Below are 22,226 nucleotides of genomic sequence, written 5' to 3'. Positions count from 1 at the left end.
CATGTCCACCGGTATGATTTACTTTTCCTGCCTTGTTCAGCAGCTGTAACTCTATTTTGCTCATCATTGTCGGTCATCCTCTGATCTTAAGCATATCTGGCACAACATTGCTTATATTATGAGTGTAAACTGGCTGTTATTACTACCAACGTCGTATATTTACCTGTAATCACTACAACTACTAGTATTATACTCACTCTCTCGCCATATTGCTGTTGTCATCTGATGTACCTTGCTAGAATCTGTGTTAATTCCAATTGGACACAGCTTTCTATGTGATTACATGCATTCTTTCCTGCTGCCATAACACAACATGTACATTGTTTACATGTTGACATAATATATATACCTGGTTTTTGATTGATCAGACGTCTTTTTATTGTGTGACTCATCCCCCATTCCATTTTTATTTGTTTCATGGTTTTATTTCAATAAAAATTTTCATATTTCTTCTAATTTTGTGCTCTAGTCGATCATATTTTTCTGGGTTGGTCTTATGTCAATTGTTGATCGATGCACCAAGTATATCTTGGTCACTACGCAGGATCCAATATAGTGCATTTAATACAGTTAGCAACGGTGCTCTACAGTTTATTGGTGATTTTTCCGAGCACTACTTTTTATTGCATTCTGTTTGTTGGTATTTTATCGGTTTGCAGCAGAATAATGAGTGCAGCTCTGGAGTATAATACAGGATGTAACTCAGGATCAGTACAGTATAAGTAATGTGATGTACACAGTGACTCCACCAGCAGAACAGTGGGTGCAGCTCTGGAGTATAATACAGGATGTAACTCAGGATCAGTAATGTATGTACACAGTGACCACCAGCAGAATAGTGAGTGTAGCTCTGGAGTATAATACAGGATATAACTCAGGATCAGTACAGGATAAGTAAAGTAATATATGTACACAGTGACTCCACCAGCAGAATAGTGAGTGCAGCTCTGGAGTAAAATACAGGATGTAACTCAGGATGAGTACAGGATAAGTAATGTAATGTATGAACAAAGTGACTCCACCAGTAGAATAGTGAGTGCAACTCTGGAGTATAATACAGGATATAACTCAGGATCAGTACAGGATAAGTAATGTAATGTACACAGTGACTCCACCAGCTGAATAGCGAGTGCAGCTCTGGAGTATAATAGGGGATGTAACTCAGGATCAGTACTGAATAAGTATTGTAATGTATGTACACAGTGACTCCACCAGCAGAATAGTGAGTGCAGCTCTGGAGTATAATACAGGATGTAACTGAGAATCAGTACAGGATAAGTAATGTAATGTAATGTAATGTAATGTACACAGTGACTCCACCAGCAGAATAGTGAGTGCAGCTCTGGAGTATAATACAGGATGTAACTCAGGATCAATACAGGATAATTAATGTAATGTATGTGCACAGTGACTCCACCAGCAGAATAGTGAGTGCAGCACTGGAGTATAATACAGGATGTAACTCCGGATCAGTACAGGATAAGTAATGTCATGTATGTACACAGTGACTCCACCAGCAGAATAGTGAGTGCAGCTCTGGAGTATAATACAGGATGTAACTCAGGATCAGTACAGGATAAGTAATGTAATGTATGTACACAGTGACTCTACCAGCAGAATAGTGAGTGCAGCTCTGGAGTATAATACAGGATGTAACTCAGGATCAGTACAGGATAAGTAATGTAATGTATGTACACAGTGACTCCACCAGCAGAATAGTGAGTGCAGCTCTGGAGTATAATACAGGATGTAACTCAGGATCAGTACAGGAGAAGTATTGTAATGTATGTACACAGTGACTCCACCAGCAGAATAGTGAGTGCAGCTCTGGAGTAAAATACAGGATGTAACTCAGGATGAGTACAGGATAAGTAATGTAATGTATGAACAAAGTGACTCCACCAGTAGAATAGTGAGTGCAGCTCTGGAGTATAATACAGGATATAACTCAGGATCAGTACAGGATAAGTAATGTAATGTACACAGTGACTACACCAGCTGAATAGCGAGTGCAGCTCTGGAGTATAATAGGGGATGTAACTCAGGATCAGTACAGAATATGTATTGTAATGTATGTACACAGTGACTCCACCAGCAGAATAGTGAGTGCAGCTCTGGAGTATAATACAGGATGTAACTGAGAATCAGTACAGGATAAGTAATGTAATGTAATGTACACCGTGACTCCACCAGCTGAATAGTGAGTGCAGCTCTGGAGTATAATACAGGATGTAACTCAGGATCAGTACAGGATAAGTATTGTAATGTATGTACACAGTGACTCCACCAGCAGAATAGTGATTGCAGCTCTGGAGTATAATACAGGATGTAACTCAGGATCAATACAGGATAATTAATGTAATGTATGTGCACAGTGACTCCACCAGCAGAATAGTGAGTGCTGCTCTGGAGTATAATACAGGATGTAACTCAGGATCAGTACAGGATAAGTAATGTAATGTATGTACACAGTGACTCCACCAGCAGAATAGTGAGTGCAGCTCTGGAGTATAATACAGGATGTAACTCAGGATCAGTACAGGATAAGTAATGTAATGTATGTACACAGTGACCTAGTTGTTCATATATTCATAAATTTCTAGGAGGAATCAAAGAGGAACCGCACCACACTGTGAAGGATGATTTATTTGCTTATATTCTCTGTATGAAATTACATTGTGAATTATCAAGCAGGAGGCTGAATTACTAAGATATGTATTATGTGAAAGTGATGATAATGTTTAAATGATTTAGTTTCGTGCAGCAGCCATCTTGTCTGGAGTTCCCATCTTGGTTTTATTGTAGTGAATAGAAAAGTCATTGTTCCTTTAATACAAGTAATGTTGATTTCGTATGTTTTATCTTTGACCTTGGTTCCCATGCGAAGATGGACAGGGAGTGAGATGGGAGTGAGATGGGGGGATGGCAAGTATGCGTGAGGGAAGGTCTCCCCCCATCTCCACGAGGACATTCTGTCCAAAAGAGAGATAAGAAACCTGTAAACATAATGTGTGAAGAATTATAATGATGTATTTTATTGTATGCTTTTTACTGAATAACAAATATTGTTACATTGTCTCTGATTGGTTTATCTCAAGCCTACACCCCTTCTGAATTTCAGTTTAACAGTTTGAGTTTGGTAATAAATCCTTCAGATGAGAATTTTGAACATTTCAGCGTGTCTGTGTGTTTTCTTCTCGTCTCTCGATATATATCGGTGAAATATCCTAATTAGGATTCTGACTAATGGAGTCTGGCCTTGAGAGTCTGTTGGGACTCGTATAAATTTCAGTCTAATATATTTTGAGCGATGGATTTCCACGACAGTAATGGTGCCGAAACCCGGGAAGATTGCACGTCTGATAAGCTGTCACTGGAGAGGTCTGGCTTTGCATCTGTGAATTACAAAAACCGCGGTAGGTAAGGAGCTTATTCTTACACCATTCACACATGTATTGCGTAAGCCTTGGAATCCAGCTGTCAGAACGTCACTTCTATGGACGAGACTCCTTAGTCAGTGGGTTGCAAGATGGATCCAAAAAGGTATGTTGAAGCTTTTTGTGTGATGAAGGATTGCAGGTGTGTACGTGATCTTAAACTGTTGATATGAAAGACATGAGAGAATTTTTGCCAGCAAATACATAGTTAACCAGGAAAAATTGTGAGAAGCCTTTGGAATGCAGTGACGTAGCGCATGGCAGAGAGAAGTCGTAACTCACATGTGAAGTATTTGAAATGCAAAGAGTTTGGGCTGGACTGTGAGGAAAAAACAAAACTTCTGCTTGCTGCTTTGTTGTAGCGTCATTTGTTATTTAGTTGTGTAAAATTGTTGAGGATTAATAGTTGTTCTGTTACCCGTTTGTCTGGGATTATAGTTGGGAGGTACTGACTGGTATTGGCTCAGACCCATAGACAGTTGTGAGTAATATCATGTAGTACCACAGGGGCTTCAATGGTTAAGTCCTGATAATGTAGAATCCAGTGCAAGGAGAAGCAATTGTGTCTATATTGAATTTGCACTCAATACCATTACCCAGTGCAATAGGGAAAAACTTTGAATACTGTATTAGAAAATCATTTATATTTTCCTGGCTCATTGCCAGACAGTGATATTGTGTGTAAGGGTCCATAAACCAGTTGTATGCATTGCCAGACTGGCATAAGGTGGGAATCAGTACAGACTGATTTCTAGCACATGATAATCCGGCATATACACTTTGATGTAAAATAACATCCAAGTAATTAAGTCTGTAGTAGTATAACATCAGACCGCTGGATTGAATACCGTTGTAATATAACATCCTGTATTCATTGAATGACCCTGACACTTATCCCAGGTGCCACCTGTGTCGTAGTAGTAATTACAGTGAAGAACATTGGTATTGGCTCAGACCCATAGCCCGTAAAGAAATTATCACCAACATAGATGACAACCCCCTAAACTACAACCCACAGAGTGAACGGCTGAGCGGGGAGGATAATATATATATGTTACCAAATATAATTTGCATGTGAAACCATTGCAAAGTGCTAGAGGAAAGAGTTTGGGATATATGTTACATCATGGGCTCTATGAACTGAAAGACACACCCCGGCAGCAAGTGTTCTGCATAAGTGAAGTGTTACCAACTCCTGCTTGAATCAATGGAGTTTCATGAATGTCGATTGTGTTGAAGAATTTGCTCTTGTAATTGTTGATTGGCAGCATTTTGTCTGTTCTTGATGTTCAATCCAGTGAGGGATCAGAGGATCCTACTGCTAGAATGTCTGGAGGAACGACTTGTGATATCGTATTGGTAAGACAGTCTAGGAGATAGACTGGTCTGAGATATCTGTCGGCAAACGTGGCCTGTTTGCCTGGAGGTGGGGGATTTACCGGAAATCACCCTACTGCTCTCCGACCATGGGGTCAGGAGGAAGTTGGACAAAGATGCTTTGGGGCACTGGTCCCGGCCAACATTAGAATGAGCAAAAGGAGCTGGGGCTTTAATTCTAAAGTATGTGAAGGCAAAATAACACACTGAAAAAAATTGTTGAAAAGGCTGGCAGCGTAAGAAGGATGTTTGCATGTGAGAAAGAACAATTTAAATACAGGTGTAAATTTTCATTGGAAGAGTGAAGAAAACGGAGCAGCCAGGTACATTGCAGTGACTAACGTGGGTCAGAACGGGGGGAGTGTAATGTGTGATGTGATGAGACATCTGTGTGATGTGTGCAATGTAACATGTGTGATGTGATGAGACATCTGTGTGATGTGTGTAATGTAACATGTCTGAAGTTTGAAACTAATGGCCACAATAAAAGCAGAACTATATTGTATGTTTCCTATTTTTAACAGCAGTAATGTCTAAAAATGTTAGTGTTTTGTGTATGGGGTTAAAATCAGTTCTACTTTTTTTTTCATTTTTTTATGGAACGTGTTTTATTTTCGCGCAGCGCAGTCGTCTGTAACTACACCAAGCGAGAAAAATATTACAGCCGGCTGGATCTGTTTGTAGAAAGATAAAAGCTATACTGCAGATTAATGTGTTATAATGTGATAAGATTTATTGTTGGAATGTTTTGATGTTGATTCAAATGTATTAAACTACAGATATTGTGAGACACGGGGTCTTGAACATGTATGTGCCCCCTCTGTTCCCTATTCTTATGTACAGCTTATTGGTTTGCAGTAATTAATATTACCAGATATATTATTTTCTGTGTTATTGAATAACTAATTACAATTGTTTTGTTTTTGTTTTCACACATGAGGCACGTGCTATAGTGCTGCCTAAATGTTATTTTTTTAAAAATGTGAGATGTTTTACAGGTAAATGGTTGCAGGTCATTTTAAAGATAAAATGTATTTTTGTCAGGAGAAAGTCATCTTTTTTTGTTCCAGGCTGTTGTGTATTACAGGGGGTTAAACTAGTGCCACCCCGATAGAGTGCCTAATCTCATTATGTTAATATGTAGTTTTGAACCCTGCTACATTACTTTCGCAGAGTCCAAATAGGAGGGAATGTTGAAGGGACTGATCAGGTAGTTTTTGTTTTTTGTTCTCCTTTTTTTACAGGCAATTTTATGACCCCTTCACAGCCAGAGGGAGCTATGCCAAGCACTGCCCTATCCCAGTGGCTGAGAAAGGGTTGAAGATTTCCCAATGGTGAAGGGACTGATCAGGTAGTTTTGTTTTGTGTTTTATTTTGTTTTGAATTAATGAATTTGGTTTTAGGAGATCTACAAAATGTGTATGAGTTTTAAGGAGTAACCCAGATTAAATGTGTATGACAGTAACTTATATTTTGAGGTTTTTCTGTGTAGATGGTTCCAGATCCCCCTCCAGCCAATTTACACAGGAGGTGAGGTGACGTCACTCACAGATGAGTCTTTACAGATTTAGATGGGGAGAAGTCAAAACAAAAAAAAAATTGTTTGAATATTGTTTATTTTATGCCAGATTTCAGTAACATATTTTGTTTGTTTTTGTATTAATCAGGTATTTACAGGACCTGGTGGGTGGGATGTACAAGTGTTCTGGATCATCAGATAAATGTGGAACAATAAAACTCCACCCTTTTGAAATGTTCTATCTATATGTGACATGGGTTTCCAATGTAAATTTGTAATGAAGACATACTTTATCATATACAGCATGTGTAGAACAGGATACGAGGCACCAGGTAAATTACCCAGAAACCACTCTCACCTTCTTGTTCATCTCAAGGAGCGGAGTTGGAGGTGCTCGCTGAGGCTGTAACCTGGCAGAAGGTAAGACGGCCGACATTTACACTGACTCTAGGTACGCTTTTGGCATCGCCCACAATTATGGGCCCATTGGTAGTAGGAACTTTATTGGATCATTGGGTAAGCCAATTGAGAGAGCAAGAGAAAACAGAACTGACAACAAGGGTATATGCAGCCAGGTGTCAGTAAATTGGCTTGTCCCTGGATACAATAATGCAAGCACTAGGTTTGTAGCAGCCGGCATGATGTGCGCACGGCATGACATAGGTAAAACAGCAAAGGTACCTGTGAAAAGTGCAGCCCGGCCAGATTAACAGTCCCAGCGACTGCAGAACATACAACTACCCGAGGTAGAAGTGTATGACGCGGTGCTCGTGTGTGTAGACCTGTTCTCAGGGGGGGCTGAAGCCCGGCCTGTATTTTCCCCACTGCAGACGTTGTGTGTAAGTGACAGGGGAATAGTGTTATCCCAAGTATTGACCTGATGTTTGTACAATACGATATCAGCAGTTCTCCAGATGTTATTCCAAAGTTAGTTTGTTTAATAATTGTATTTAAGAAGTGTTGTGGTAATATTAAATACTGAAGTTAAGTTTTATGTAAAGTTCTGGATCAGCCTTAGCATTGGACTATTAGAGTCATGCGTCAGATAAAAGGTACAGAAGTGGAATATTCCCATTTGAAAATATTTTATTTGTTTTTTGTCGTTGTTATTGTGAAAGGAAAATTCTGTGCAGTGTTTGTGTGTGTGTGTGTATATATATATATATATATATATATATATATATATATATAAAGAAGAAAAATGAGTTTGCATGTATCATTTCTAGTTATTGCTCAATGTGAACGTTTGATGTAAAGATGTTATTTGTTAATGTTTTTCTTCAAATTAATTATTTGATTAAGATCAATTAATGTTTATACAATGAAAAAGTTTGTTCTCCACAGGAAGAGTCCAACTGGGAGCGGAAGGCGTGAGAACCAGATTCTAACAGAATGTGGACGGATAAGGGAACGTGAATCGGTAAGACCCAAGGCACTCTTGATGGCTTTTGCATTGATGGTGTATGACCTCACATAGGCCCCAAGACTGCAAGGATCGATTTGGTGAGATCTAATTGGTATGTCCCAGGCTTTACAGCTGTTGCTGCTAAATTCTGTTAGAGCTGTTTGATTTGCCTACAGAACAGTCCTGGCAGACCGGTGCCAACCTTATCATACCCGCCTCCCACAAAGAGAACAGACCTTGAGAGGTCTCCCCATGCAATACAAATTAGAGTAAGGAAAATTGGTTTGCGACATTTGTCAGATAAACATGTTGAATCTGTGTATATTTTGGTGAGCTGGAAATGTTCCAGGCAATCAGATCAGATCAAGGTACAAATCCTGCTGGAAAGCGTGACACTAAGTGCAAATGAAATGTACCCAATAATTACACATCTTCTAGGTGCCCTGTCCATTGGAACAGAGACGTTTTTCTTATATAAAGGTGTTTGTTTGATTTAGTTTAAGGGCCTGACATTGTTACGTAGATGTTATCACCAGATTAGTAACAATTGACAAGGGTTGGGGTCCTCGAGCAAGTGGCAGTAAACATGAACTAAAAGATTTTTAATACGATGAACTCCATTACTGAGGTGCGGCAGGAGCAGCCGGAGCCAGTACAACGCGTTTGTCATGAACTGACGGCAGTGTCATAATTCCAAGCAGCCGCCCAGACAAGTAAGAAGACAGATGAGCGGAGGGTTTGTGGGGTCACAATAACACCCCACTAATCCGCCTACGTGGGATCTCACACCAGGCTCACAGCATGAGGTGTTGTGTATAGCCCGGTGACGTAAACTAAAAGAGACGGTGTCTGACAGATGAAAAGGACCAAATCAAGTCGTGATGACATCAGCAAAATTCCAAGTAAAGACCAAAGACCTGAGTGAATCCGTCAGCAGTATCAAGTGTTCTAATCAGAAGACAGGAGAAGAAGAGGACGATGATGTACATGACTTGTCAATGCACTGGTGGGACCCCATACCCTAACCGGACATTGGTGATGGCATCATATTAGTTGTGGCCCTATTGATATATTGTTTGAGTTTCATAATCATAATATATAATTTCTGTAATTTAATATGAGAAAAAGGGGGGTTTGTGAAGGATGATTTATTTGCTTATATTCTCTGTATGAAATTACATTGTGAATTATCAAGCAGGAGGCTGAATTACTAAGATATGTATTATGTGAAAGTGATGATAATGTTTAAATGATTTAGTTTCGTGCAGCAGCCATCTTGTCTGGAGTTCCCATCTTGGTTTTATTGTAGTGAATAGAAAAGTCATTGTTCCTTTAATACAAGTAATGTTGATTTCGTATGTTTTATCTTTGACCTTGGTTCCCATGCGAAGATGGACAGGGAGTGAGATGGGAGTGAGATGGGGGGATGGCAAGTATGCGTGAGGGAAGGTCTCCCCCCATCTCCACGAGGACATTCTGTCCAAAAGAGAGATAAGAAACCTGTAAACATAATGTGTGAAGAATTATAATGATGTATTTTATTGTATGCTTTTTACTGAATAACAAATATTGTTACATTGTCTCTGATTGGTTTATCTCAAGCCTACACCCCTTCTGAATTTCAGTTTAACAGTTTGAGTTTGGTAATAAATCCTTCAGATGAGAATTTTGAACATTTCAGCGTGTCTGTGTGTTTTCTTCTCGTCTCTCGATATATATCGGTGAAATATCCTAATTAGGATTCTGACTAATGGAGTCTGGCCTTGAGAGTCTGTTGGGACTCGTATAAATTTCAGTCTAATATATTTTGAGCGATGGATTTCCACGACAACACAGAGTTGTAAGAAAATATGTTCCAGAATTGTTATTTCATGTGGAATATAAGCATTTACTCTCTAACAGACAAGTCAGGAGAGGTGACAGGTCCTCTTTAAGTCTATATCTCTGCAGGAGATCTGGAGCTCTGTCTCAGAACAGCTCTTACCACTATAAAGATATATGAAGAAATAAATGAAGAAAAAAACATTGACTTTAAAGCGTGAAAATGTAAGTGTGACTACACGCAATATTCCTGACTCCATCTTCACCTCAATGTTATTCTCCATAAAGCTGAGATATTGGGGTGGGGGCTTTATTCTTTAGAGCTGTAGGTCACAGAAGATTTTATTTTCCTTAATAATGGCTCAACAGAGCTGATGGCTAAAATACATCAGGGCCGCTATTGGTCGGGAAAATAAAATCGCCGTTCACCATATGGTCTCCAGGACGCTGCCACAACAACCCCCCACTTTGTATTTGGCAGGTCTAGAATATGTGATCGCTCTTATTATTTACCATCCCTTTCAGGGTGAGGTCAGCGAGGGGCGATCGGTTTCCATGAAAATCCGGCCAGACATGTAGATCATTGGTTAGAAAGTCTCGCGGCCGTGACATCCGGATTTGGTCCAGATGATCGTTTAAGTATGCGTACAGGTGTTGTCCTCTAGGAGGGAAGCGAGAAAACAGGGAGTTATTCTACTGAATGTAAATATTTACACATGTGTTGAGGGAGGGAAAACAACCAATCAGAGAGGTAATTATCCGCCGGCGGCGCTCACGGTCGTCTCATTTACAAATCAGCTAAAGACCAGAAGTCATCAGAGATCACAAACATATATTGGTGAGAAACACAGTGCTACACGCTACTTCTACTACAGGGGGACAGTGACTGAGGCTGTTATGGGGTAACTGTGGTTGGTACGAACATGGAAGCACAGTGTCTGGCATTATGGGATAAGATAGCTGAGGCTGAAAATCTTATGGGGTAACTGAGGATGTAACTGTTATGAGGGAACGAAGGATGACACTGTTATGGGGTATCTGAGGCTGCCACAGTTATCAGGAAACATAGGCTGTTAAAGTTAAGGAGGAACAGAAGCTGCACTGTTATGAGGGAACTAAGGCTGACAATGTTATGGGTTAACAGAGGCTAACAATGTTATGAGGGAACTAAGACTGACATTGTTATGAGTTAACTGAGGCTGACAATGTAATGAGGGAACTCAGGCTGACACGGTTTTGGGAAAACAGAGGCTGTCACAGTTATGAGGAAACAGGGTAGTACAGTCATGAAAGCACAGTGTCTGGTATTGATATAGGGGGACTGTACTGGTACTATTAGGGGGTTGCTGAGACTGTCACCGTAACTAGGACTAACATGGGGGTCCCTGGTTGCTGGCATTGTTATGGCATGAAGAGAGTCTGAGTTTCCCCGGTTGCTGGAAGTCCTAGTTTCCCTGGTTGCTGGGAGTCCTAGCTTCTCCGGTTGCTGGGAGTCCTATTTTCCCCGGTTGCTTGATGTCCTAGTTTCCCCGGTTGCTTGGAGTCCTAGTTTCCCGGTTCCTTGGAGTCCTAGTTTCCCCGGTTGCTGGGAGTCCTAGTCTCCCCGGTTGCTGGGAGTCCTACTCTCCCCGGTTGCTGGGAGTCCTACTCTCCCCGGTTGCTGGGAGTCCTTGTTTCCCCGGTTGCTGGGAATCTTAGATTCCTCAGTTGCTGGGAGTCCTAGTTTCCCCGATTGCTTGGAGTCCTAGTTTTCTCAGTTGATGGGAGTCCTAGTTTCCCCGGTTGCTTGGAGTCCTAGTTTTCCCGGTTGATGGGAGTCATTGTTTTCCCGGTTGATGGGAGTCATTGTTTTCCCGGTTGATGGGAGTCCTAGTTTCCCCGGTTGATGGGAGTCCTAGTTTCCCCGGTTGATGGGAGTCCTACTCTCCCCAGTTGCTGGGAGTCCTTGTTTCCCCGGTTGCTGGGAATCTTAGATTCCTCAGTTGCTGGGAGTCCTAGTTTCCCCGATTGCTTGGAGTCCTAGTTTTCTCAGTTGATGGGAGTCCTAGTTTCCCCGGTTGCTTGGAGTCCTAGTTTTCCCGGTTGATGGGAGTCCTAGTTTCCCCGGTTGCTTGGAGTCCTAGTTTCCCCGGTTGATGGGAGTCCTAGTTTCCCCGGTTGATGGGAGTCCTAGTTTCCCCGGTTGATGGGAGTCCTAGTTTCCCCGGTTGATGGGAGTCCTAGTTTCCCCGGTTGATGGGAGTCCTAGTTTCCCCGGTTGATGGGAGTCCTAGTTTCCCCAGTTGATGGGAGTCCTAGTTTCCCCGGTTGATGGAAGTCCTAGTTTCCCCGGTTGATGGGAGTCCTAGTTTCTCCGGTTGCTTGGAGTCCTAGTCTCCCCGGTTGCTGGGAGTCCTAGTCTCCCCGGTTGTTTGGAGTCCTAGTTTCCCCGGTTGCTGGGAGTCATAGTTTCCGCTGTTGCAGGGAGTCCTTGTTTCCCCGGTTGCTTGGAGTCCTAGTTTTCTCAGTTGATCGGTGTTCTAGTTTCCCCGGTTGCTGGAAGTCCTAGTCTCCCCGGTTGCTGGGAGTCCTAGTTTCCCCAGTTGATGGGAGTCCTAGTTTCCCCGGTTGATGGGAGTCCTAGTTTCCCCGGTTGATTGTAGTCCTAGTTTCCCGGTTGCTTGGAGTCCTAGTTTCCCCGGTTGCTTGGGGTCCTAGTTTCCCCGGTTGCTTGGAGTCCTAGTTTCCCCGGTTGCTTGGAGTCCTAGTTTCCCCGGTTGCTTGGAGTCCCAGTTTCCTCGGTTGCTTGGAGTCCCAGTTTCCCCGGTTGCTTGGAGTCCCAGTTTCCCCGGTTGCTTGGAGTCCCAGTTTCCCCGGTTGCTTGGGGTCCCAGTTTCCCCGGTTGCTTGGGGTCCCAGTTTCCCCGGTTGCTGGGAGTCCAAGTTTCCCCGGTTGCTGGGAGTCCTAGTTTCCCCGGTTGCTGGGAGTCCCAGTTTCCCCGGTTGCTGGGAGTCCTAGTTTCCCCGGTTGCTGGGAGTCCTAGTTTCCCCGGTTGCTGGGAGTCCCAGTTTCCCCGGTTGCTGGGAGTCCTAGTTTCCCCGCTTGCTGGGAGTCCTAGTTTCCCCGCTTGCTGGGAGTCCTAGTTTCCCCGCTTCCTGGGAGTCCTAGTTTCCCCGGATGCTTGGAGTCCTAGTTTCCCCGGTTGCTTGGAGTCCTAGTTTCCCCGGTTGCTGGGAGTCCTAGTTTCACAACTACCAGAGAGACACAGGTTGCACACAATTACTAAAGGGATTACTGTACAAGATTTTGTCAAGGAATCTCCAGGTTAGAAGTCCGGACTCCATAATGACGATTGATCGGCCGTTGTCTCATTTAAAGTGAAGTGGTAATATTCATTTAGCGCAGATGTATACACAGCCACACACTAATGAACCCCCGGGGGCTCCTGGCATCTGTTCTACCCGCCTGACATCTGACCTCCCCCAATGTGTATATTTGCTCTCTGAATTCGCTCATTTAGCTCCATGTTTTTTCAATTAGGAGGTAACATGTGCGCCCTATCAAAGTAGATCATTCAGAATGCGCCACACTTGGAAGACATTAAAATAATTAATTCACATCACTGCTCACATCATTTCCAATGTTTTGCTTTCTGGAACCAACTTGTAATTTAAAACTTTAAACTTTTCCTTAATTTCTTTTGTGTCTGTAATTTTTTTTTTTTTTATTCCGTCACGCTTCAGTTTTTCTTTTAGCCGTTCGGTTACATTATATGATTTTTTTAGTATTATTATTATTTCTATCAACAGTATTGGGAGTTTTAAAGAGAAGGCAGGCCCTATAGACTGAAATTATACCCGTACAATAAATAGAATGCCAGTTTGGCAGTAAGGACTGACACTTAGACTTTAGCCTATGTCATTTCTATGTAAGTTGTGTATTTGTAATATTCTTTAGCGATCCGTATGTTCCGTATAAAAGTCAATGTTGCCTTAAGTCAACATATTGCATCTTACTCTGATCCGTATCTGCAATATGGCAGATAATCTGGATGGAAAATACAGATAAAAACCACGACACTGACATAAATAAACATAGAAACTTATCTATAAAAAAATAAATAAACTCTCCCAGAATTCAGTGCAGCACAGAACATTGCATTATTGAAGGGGCGTGTTTGTCAGCACAGTGCTGACACATTCCACAAAACAATTAACAGAATTTTGTATGCAGCTCTGGATGTGACTAGAGTATAAAAAAAATATTTTTTTTTATTTTTTTTCAACCTTGTATATAGATTTTATCAAAGGTGAACCTACGCTTTAAACTTTAAAGAATGAAGACTCAAATTTCTTACGGTGCGAGAAAACTTGGCAGCTGAGGCCCCGTCAAGCGCAGACGACTGGGATTTGCCAGTGCAAGGCTTGTACAGCCAGGCCGGCCTCCGAGACCGAGGCTTGTAATGAAGAAAACAGACCCAATTCCTTAACCACGCCGCTCTGCCTCTAACCCAAGGAGAAATACATTCTTGTTACATTTAGAAACATAATCTTTCTTCTTTTCATGTCCTTTGATCTTTCTCCCATTTTACTCCAGTCTGATTTTTTTTCCTCGTCTAAAAGCTTTCAATCAGTACGAGACAAAAGTAATTAGAGTCACGGATATCTTGGCAGATCTTTCCTATTGTGCAGCTGATGTATGAGCCGGGCTGCTTTCTATCATTACAGTAATGACAAATTGAAAAGATGCCAGTAGGCAGCAGGAAAGCCGAATGCAACAAAAAGATGACACTGACCTGGATTTAGCTTTCTTTTGTAATTCGGTGAATCCATCGTGGCCCTGGACGACATGATCAATCTTAAAAGGGAAGAAATGCAAATTGATTGTAGTGAAATGGATACCGCTTCTTATTCTGCATCGCATAATGCAAGATAATCTATTTATCCGCCGAGGACGCAATTTACAAAAACACCGCGGCCTGGTCACTTCAATTCATTTACATAGATTGGACGCGCGTCAGCAGAAAAGTAACATTTACTTTAGCTTGGAAAAAAAAAGCTGCATAATACAAATGAGCGGGGGAGGGAAAGTTTCCTGGTATTAATGTCATGATTCCAACATGGCGGCTATTGTAGTGCGATGGGTGATGACAGTGAGCGCGGGTGCAACATATTGACATGCATTGAAGGGGTTTTTCGGTTTCTTCTGCAACTTTCTAATATAATTTATATTTTCATCCTTCAACGTTTTCAAGATCTCTGCTTGATGTCAGTGAATGGGAGCATTTTAGTTTACATTCCAAGATTGAAAACCCATTCTCAGGGGCATAGATATAGGGGTGGTGGTAGATAGCAGTTGCACCCGGGCCCTTGTGCCTGAGGGGGCGTAAAGGTGCCTCTGCCCCAAAGGAAGATACTAGTGTTATAAATGACACATGGTAGATGGGGGCGCTGTTATAGATTTTGCATTGGGGCCCAGGAGTTTCAAGTTACGCCCCTGCCCATCTTGATCATGTCAGGCTGTTATGGGTGAGGTCAAAAGTAGCAGTCAAGGCAGGGTCGATATTCATTAGCGTTGCGGTTAGAAACCGCAACTGCATGTGGTTTTCCTGCAAATCAGCGCGGTTTTGCAAGTGTGGATTTTTTTCTGAGCAGTAACATGTTAAACACCTGCAGAAAACCGCAAACAGCAAAAATCACGTTGCAAAATTGCTCCGAAAAACTTCATGCGGTTGTGGACCAGAAACTCACATCGACTGCTAAGTTAAGTGCAGCCTCACCCGAGCTGGTGGGAACAGCTGCCGATTGTTGTATGGGGCCCCCTGATGCCAAAGCTCGGAGGAAACTGAATCGGACATGTTGGATTTCAGGAGGAGTCTGGCAGAGGCTTATTCCGATGTCACCACTGAAATAAACATGGATGATTGGCTGAGCCACGAGTGCGTGTTTATGGTAGAGTTGAGTGTCGGCTGAACGAGTGTTGCTGCCCCCCCTCCAAAAAAACACGATTTAACCGTGACATGTGAAGCAAAGGCCACCTGCACACGGAGTGGATTTGTTGCAGATTTTCCGTCCCGATTTCCGCAGCGGAAGACTGTTGTAGGCAAGTGGATGAGACTTAAAGAAATATCATCCAAATGCTGCTGAACACTTAGTAATCAGAGCACGCTCATTCTGTTCTGGATGTTCACTGCGGATATAACCTCATCAATGTAGTAGGGGTGAAATCCACAGCAAAATCTGCACATAACACTTACTGATTTTGCTGCTGAAATGCTGAAGAGACTCTGCCGAAAATCTGCAACAAATCCGCTACATGTGTGGATACCCGAAGGCCGAATATACGCATCAAATTAAAGTGCTATTTAGTGGCCGGATTTCCAGGTGTGTTCGGTCGGATTGCAGACTTTTCCATGCTTCTGTGATGAGGCTTGCATGAAAAAAATGACCGTATAACCCCAGGCTTATAACTTAAAGGGGTACTCCATCTTGAACATTTATGGTGTAGCCACATGATATGCCATAAATTCCTGATAGGTAAGGGTCATAGAGGTGGGACCTGCACCTATCAGGTTCCGGGGACCGGCTGCCACAGTCTCCACAGCCCACTCCATTACAATCTATGAGATTTACGGAACGAGACGAACACTACATTTCTAAACATATGACCTCCCCTAAATACAGAGCCCCCAGCCCCAACCCCCCATGACAGAGCCAACTACAGTGCCCCATAATAGAGCCAGCAAGTGTCCCATAACAAAGCCAGCCCCAGTGCCCCATAATAGAACCAGCCACACTGCCCCATAATAGAGCCAGCCACAGTGCCCCATAATAGAGCCAGTCACAGTGCCCTATGACAGAGCCAACTACCATGCCCCATAATAGAGCCAGCAAGAGTCCCATAATAAAGCCAGCCACAGTGCCCCATTATAGAGTCAGTCACAGTGCTACTTTTAAAGGGCCAGCCAGACTGCCCCATATTAAAGCCAGCCCCATAATAAAGCAAGCCAGACTGCCCAATATTAATGCCAGTCACACTGCCCCTGCTATTACCTAGGGCAGGAAGACAGGCAACCACTGTTAAGATACCATTGGCGGTTCTGTGATAACAGTAGGGACTGGCATTTGTCTCCGCTCCCCTCACTGAACCACTAATGGCATCACGAGGGTAATCTGGGAGAGAACCCGACTCTTACAGGAGTCTGGGGCATTCACGGACACTAGACATGTACGGGGCAAGCTGTGTGACAACTCCTGTGGGACTCGTAACGGTGGTGTAAAGGATCTGCCAGACACAGCTTCTGTGACGACGCCCGTGGTTAATCAGTCCGCACCTGCTCCTAGGAGTGGGAGAGCCTATCACAGCCTGGCCAGACAGAGCTAGCTCCCGCCCTCTGTCTATTTATACCTTCATTTCCTGCTCCTCCTTTGTCTGTGATTCTGTCCTGTTTCCTGGCTCTGCTGCTCCTGCTACTATTTTTGACCTTGCTTCATATTGACCCTGGCTTTACTGACTATTCTCCTGCTCTGCGTTTGGTACCTCGTACACTCCTGGTTTGACTCGGCTCGTTCACTACTCCTGTTGCTCACGGTGTTTCAGTGGGCAACTTCCCCATTTTCCTTAGCTTCTGTGTACCTGTAGTGATGGGGGTAGGGAAACAGACAAGTGAGCCCTAATCTACCCGCCACTCAGTCCCTGCCTACTTGCAACGACCCGCCCTAGGCGACGGGGTACAACTGGGCGACGGTCCCTACGCTCAATAAGTGCACGACAGACAAACAGACAAGGGTACACAGAAGCTAAGGGAAATGGGGCAGTTGCCCACGGCAACACCGTGAGCAACAAGAGTGGTGAACGAGCCGAGTCAAACCAGGAGTGTACGAGGTACCAAACGCAGAGCAGGAGAGTAGTGAACAAGCCGAGTCAAACCAGGAGTGTACGAGGTACCAAACGCAGAGCAGGAGAGTAGTCAGTAAGCCAGGGTCAATACGAAGCAGGGACAAATAGTTCAGAAGCTGTAGCTGGGCCAGGAAACCAAACGAGAAGAGTCACAAGCAAAGGAGGAACAGGAAAGGCAGGTATAAATAGACAGAGGGCGGGAGCTAGCTCCGTCTGGCCAGGCTGTGATAGGCTCTCCCACTCCTAAGCCTGCCATCCTGAGTGGTGGAAGATGGAGTCAGTCTCACAGACATAGAAGCAGGTGCAGACTGATTACATATGGGCGTAGACACAGAAGCTGTGCCTGGCAGATCCTTTACAGTACCCTTGTCTGTAATGTCTGTCGTGCATATATTGAGTGTAGGGACCGTCGCCCAGTTGTACGCTGTCGCCTAGGACGGGCCGTGCAAGTAGGTAGGGACTGAGTGGCGGGTAGATTAGGGCTCACCTGTCTGTCTCTCTACCCCGTCATTACAGGTGGCTTACCACCCAGCTTTCCCTAACACAGATATAACAAAATCAGTTGATAGGATTTTAACAGCTTGATAGAAAAAGATGACTTAGGATCCACGTTTACGGACCCATTCAGTTCTATAGGCCGCGGACACCTTTCCGTATCGCTACAGATGGGTGTCCGTGACATAGAGCTGTGCCAGGAATTATGGAGCATGTCCTATTTTTCGTATTTTACAGGCCGTGCTCCCATACTTTGTATGGAAGCACGGCCCGAAAATGCGGGTGGCCATCGGCCATCGATTTCCGTATCGCGGGCCGTGATTACAAACACGGCCGTGTGCATGGGGCCTTATACTGTATATTTCTATGTATATTTTTTCAGTCTATATATTTTTTTCTTCTTCTGTGTTCTGAAACAAGCCAAATGTCATGGGATGAGCTCAGAGGTGCTCTGTGTATCAGGATGAGTGAGCAGTAAATGAGTTTGGATGAGAAGCTGCTGTGAATCACTTTATATCCAGAATCGATATGTCAATGCTGCAGATACAGCGGCCGGAGCGCTGCGTTATCTGAGTCACCCCGGATTATCTAACCCTCATGACTAATATCCATATTTTATGCAAAAAATCAATTTGCAGCAATCGCTTCACGTCACTTTTCTGGCATCTGAAAAGCTTCTAAAGACCTGAAGGGAGATCACGGGATAAACAGCAAATCCTACTGGTTTTGTAGCCCATGGGCAAGTATGTAATGAAGAGGCAGCGGCATACATCGGGCATTGAAGAACTTCTTAGACTAATTAGAGGGGGTTAAGATTGTTCTGCAATCTCTATTGTACTTTCAATTCTTTACAATTTTCAATATCTGTGCTTGCTGTCTGTGAATGGGAACATTCTTGTTGACGTGAAGAGGCTAAAAACCTGCACTGACTTAAGACTTCTTACAGCTGAGGGTTTGTTACAACTGTATCTGGTCTAGAAAATCCTCTGTGAGCTAAACAGCCTAAACTCCAGACTGATACATTTTACTGATACTTTGATACATTGCACTGATACATTATGGCAAACTATCAGGGCAGGAGAGAGATTTGTGCCATTTTTTTGCTGTAGATACCGTACTTTTATTTTACTCATACATTTCCAAAAATCAGCAGCACTTTATAATGTACAGATAGTTTCCTAGAGTCACTGGAGTCGGACGTAACCTGCTTAATCATCCAAAATCCATCCCCGTCCACTCACCAACAGATCCCCATCTCTGTATTATCTACAGTACAATATGCCAGACATGTCTGAGATGGGGATACACCTTTATGTTCTTGATCTCTTTTTCCACTTATAGCTGGTTCCATGAAGGAGCTGAGTTACAGCAGCCATTTTTAGCAGTTATGGAGCTATCATTTAGTCACACAGTCACACAGTTTTCACAGAGTTGCATAGCTCCTGCTCTCTCTCTCTGCATTTTCCTCTGTGGTTTCACAATGCAATAAAAGCAGGGTTTGATCTATAGCAGCCTCGGAGTGAATACTAGAGGGGGGTGTTTTACAGTATACCATGGAGATCTGCTTAAAATACTTACAATACTCTATACTAGGCTGATGGTGCAGTGTCATGTCGTGTCGTGTCCATGATGGTTGTAAATTACACATAGACATATGAAGTACCATCTCATTACCACAGAGATCTTGAATTAACTCACTAGTTTTCCGGTTGCACTTTGTCCACCTTCGTTGAGCCAGAATCCTGGAACCATAGCTGAGTAGTAGGGTCCCCAGACACCAGGGACAAATATAGGCTCCTTGCTGATCTGTATGGAGGAAACAGAAATACCATATGACTAGATTTTCATCAGTCTGCAGGGCTTCCAAGATCTTTTTAACCCTAATAGATGTGTATTTCCTTCTGTATATGACTGACCTACTCCTTGGGGGTGGGGTTTGTGACTGCCCTGCTCTTTGGGGGTGGGGTGTGTGACTGCCCTGCTCTTTGGGGTGGGATTTGTGACTGCACTGCTAATTGAGGGTGGGATGTGACTTCCCTGCTCTTTGGGGTGGGATTTGTGACTTCCCTGCTCTTTGGGGGTGGGATTTGTGACTGCCCTGCTCTTTGGGGGTAGGATTTGTGACTGCCCTGCCCCTTGGGGTTGTATTTGTGACTGCCCTGCTCTGTTGGGTTGGGATTTGTGACTGCCCTGCTCCTTTGGGGTGGGATTTGTGACTGCCGTGCTATTTGGGGGTGGGATTTGTGACTACCCTGTTCCTTGGGGGTGGCATTAGTGATGTCAGCAAGCTTGGGGTGGGGAAATCACTCATTGTGAAACCCTTTGATCTATTATAATGCAAAGTAATCATCTTTATGTAGGCATCATGTATGCTCAGGCTCTGTGAATCCTACACTGCGTGGTGGGGTTTATGGGTCAATCATTGCTCATCCATTATGTCATACTATGTTGATTGCATATATATTCCAACATACAGTGCATTCCCCAGAAATAAACACCTCAGAAGATACAATATTACAGAGATCCCGGTATATGAAATATTCTCTATGATGCTCCGCAGACGCTCGTTCATCAGTTCATTTATAGCCCGGCCTGAAATCCTTGTTTACTTTGGCTAATGCCATCTGTAAGTGTTTATATTGGACACTTTTTTCCAATTAGATTTAAAAGCTTTCTTAAAAAAGAAAATGCGTCTGCGAATGGCTGGGAAGATCAGTTTAAAGATGTTGCAGCCTCTAACCGTCCACATTGAACCTCCGGCCGGCCATGGTGAGCAGGGATACAATGTAACAAGCACTTGTTAACTATAAAGTATAAATAGCTTATTGTGGATACATTAACCTGCTGTTATACGGCGGCTATAAGACAAGAATGTCGTAGAGAGTCACAGAGGCCATAGAGGAAGGGAAGATCCATCAACATATACAAGATCAGGCAATGGCAGAACTATTGGGGCAAACGGTACAGTAGAACAAATCACTTGTGAGCCACAGTTTTTGGTGTCCAGTTGACCAATCAGATGCTTGACTTGTTCTTGCAGTGTAGAGATTGCAGGAAAGATAATGAAGACGCTGCAACCTGACAGTCGATCTACAGTGAGCGCTTCTACCATTATCATTACTGGCTGCCATCATGATGACCCACACAAGGGAGGGTTAGTATCTGTTGACCCAGGAGATGACAAAATGCAGAACCATACCAGGATATCTAGAGATTACCTGATGGAACATAAACCAGTACATTCCTGTCCTGAAATATTCTGTGCTGCTGTGGGACACTGCTCCATCTACTACATAACGCTTAAACTGTGACCTCCCACTTGACTCCATTTCCCTCCTCACATCAGGACACTGCCCCTGTCACATGCAGTCCTGTCCTCAATAACATTATCACATGAATGGACATGTTGCTGCCCTCCACAAGATCAGCACAGGTTTTTCCTGAAATACTCTGTGAAGCTGGTGACTATCCTCTTTCCAATATGTAACGTTTAGTCTGTGACCCACTATTTATCTCCATCTCCCTGTTCACATCATGACACAAGTTTTTTAATCTTCAAGGTTGCTGTCGCATACAGGGGTGGAAATATAGGGACCCAGAAGAGGAGGGGACCGTTCTGACCACAGGGGTTTGTAAAACAAGTATCCTGCTTCTCTCGTCCCCTCTGTGATTGGCTGATGATGTTGTCGACAGTCATGGAGTAGCAAGGGGAAGTAGTCCTGAAATCTTCAGTACGGGTAGTTAACCCCTTCACTACACTGCCCCAGACCACCAGGGATGCTATCATTAACTTCTTCTCTACCCTAGCCCGCCAGGGAGGTTACGGATCGCTGCAGGGCAACTAAGACTATCTGTCCGTTTAGCACAAGGGCCCTCAGTTGTCGGCCACTGGTCTGTTACATTGTATCTAGAACCTAGACAACCCCTTTACATTTGGAAAGCATTGTTACCCTTTATACTCTGGTGATCACACAAAGTAGCAAACTACACTCTAAAGAACTTTTTGACCATGCAAGGACCCACCGCTGAACGTAGCATGCACAGCGTCCCTTTGTATCGTTTATTGTTCCTATATTCAGCATTTTATAAGAGAAAGTGATTCTCTCTCAGGACATATGTTCTCTCCATGTACATTTCTGCGGTAGGTTCTCTGGGGTCAAGGAGACTTCCTACAAGATCGTTTTCTGCTGAGCTCTGCTATGCTGGAAATGCTCTGACAAGAAGAACAATTAGATGTAATCAGAGATACGGTTTCTATTATAAACACTGAATGTAAATGGATTATTTACTTGTC

At 43.4% G+C, this 22,226-nt stretch overlaps 1 protein-coding gene across 5 annotated transcripts in view; it reads right to left on the bottom strand.

The window, feature by feature from the left end:
• Positions 1 to 22,226, bottom strand: part of FGGY (FGGY carbohydrate kinase domain containing) — a 241,724-nt gene that overhangs the window by 44,774 nt on the left and 174,724 nt on the right. For all 5 annotated transcript variants that reach the window (XR_012849946.1, XR_012849947.1, XR_012849948.1 and 2 more), the window contains exons 9-11: positions 19,631 to 19,738; positions 14,334 to 14,395; positions 10,073 to 10,220 (exon numbers count right to left, since the gene is read on the bottom strand). Coding sequence is in view for 1 of the 5 variants with exons in the window: in XM_075832701.1 (XP_075688816.1) it covers positions 10,073 to 10,220; positions 14,334 to 14,395; positions 19,631 to 19,738 (318 nt within the window). In the remaining 4 variants the exon portion in view is untranslated. The remainder of the gene's footprint in view (positions 1 to 10,072; positions 10,221 to 14,333; positions 14,396 to 19,630; positions 19,739 to 22,226) is intronic.

This window comes from Rhinoderma darwinii, chromosome 7 (genome assembly GCF_050947455.1).
Source record: "Rhinoderma darwinii isolate aRhiDar2 chromosome 7, aRhiDar2.hap1, whole genome shotgun sequence".
NCBI lineage: Eukaryota > Metazoa > Chordata > Amphibia > Anura > Rhinodermatidae > Rhinoderma > Rhinoderma darwinii.
This window is presented reverse-complemented; position numbering and strand designations above follow the sequence as displayed.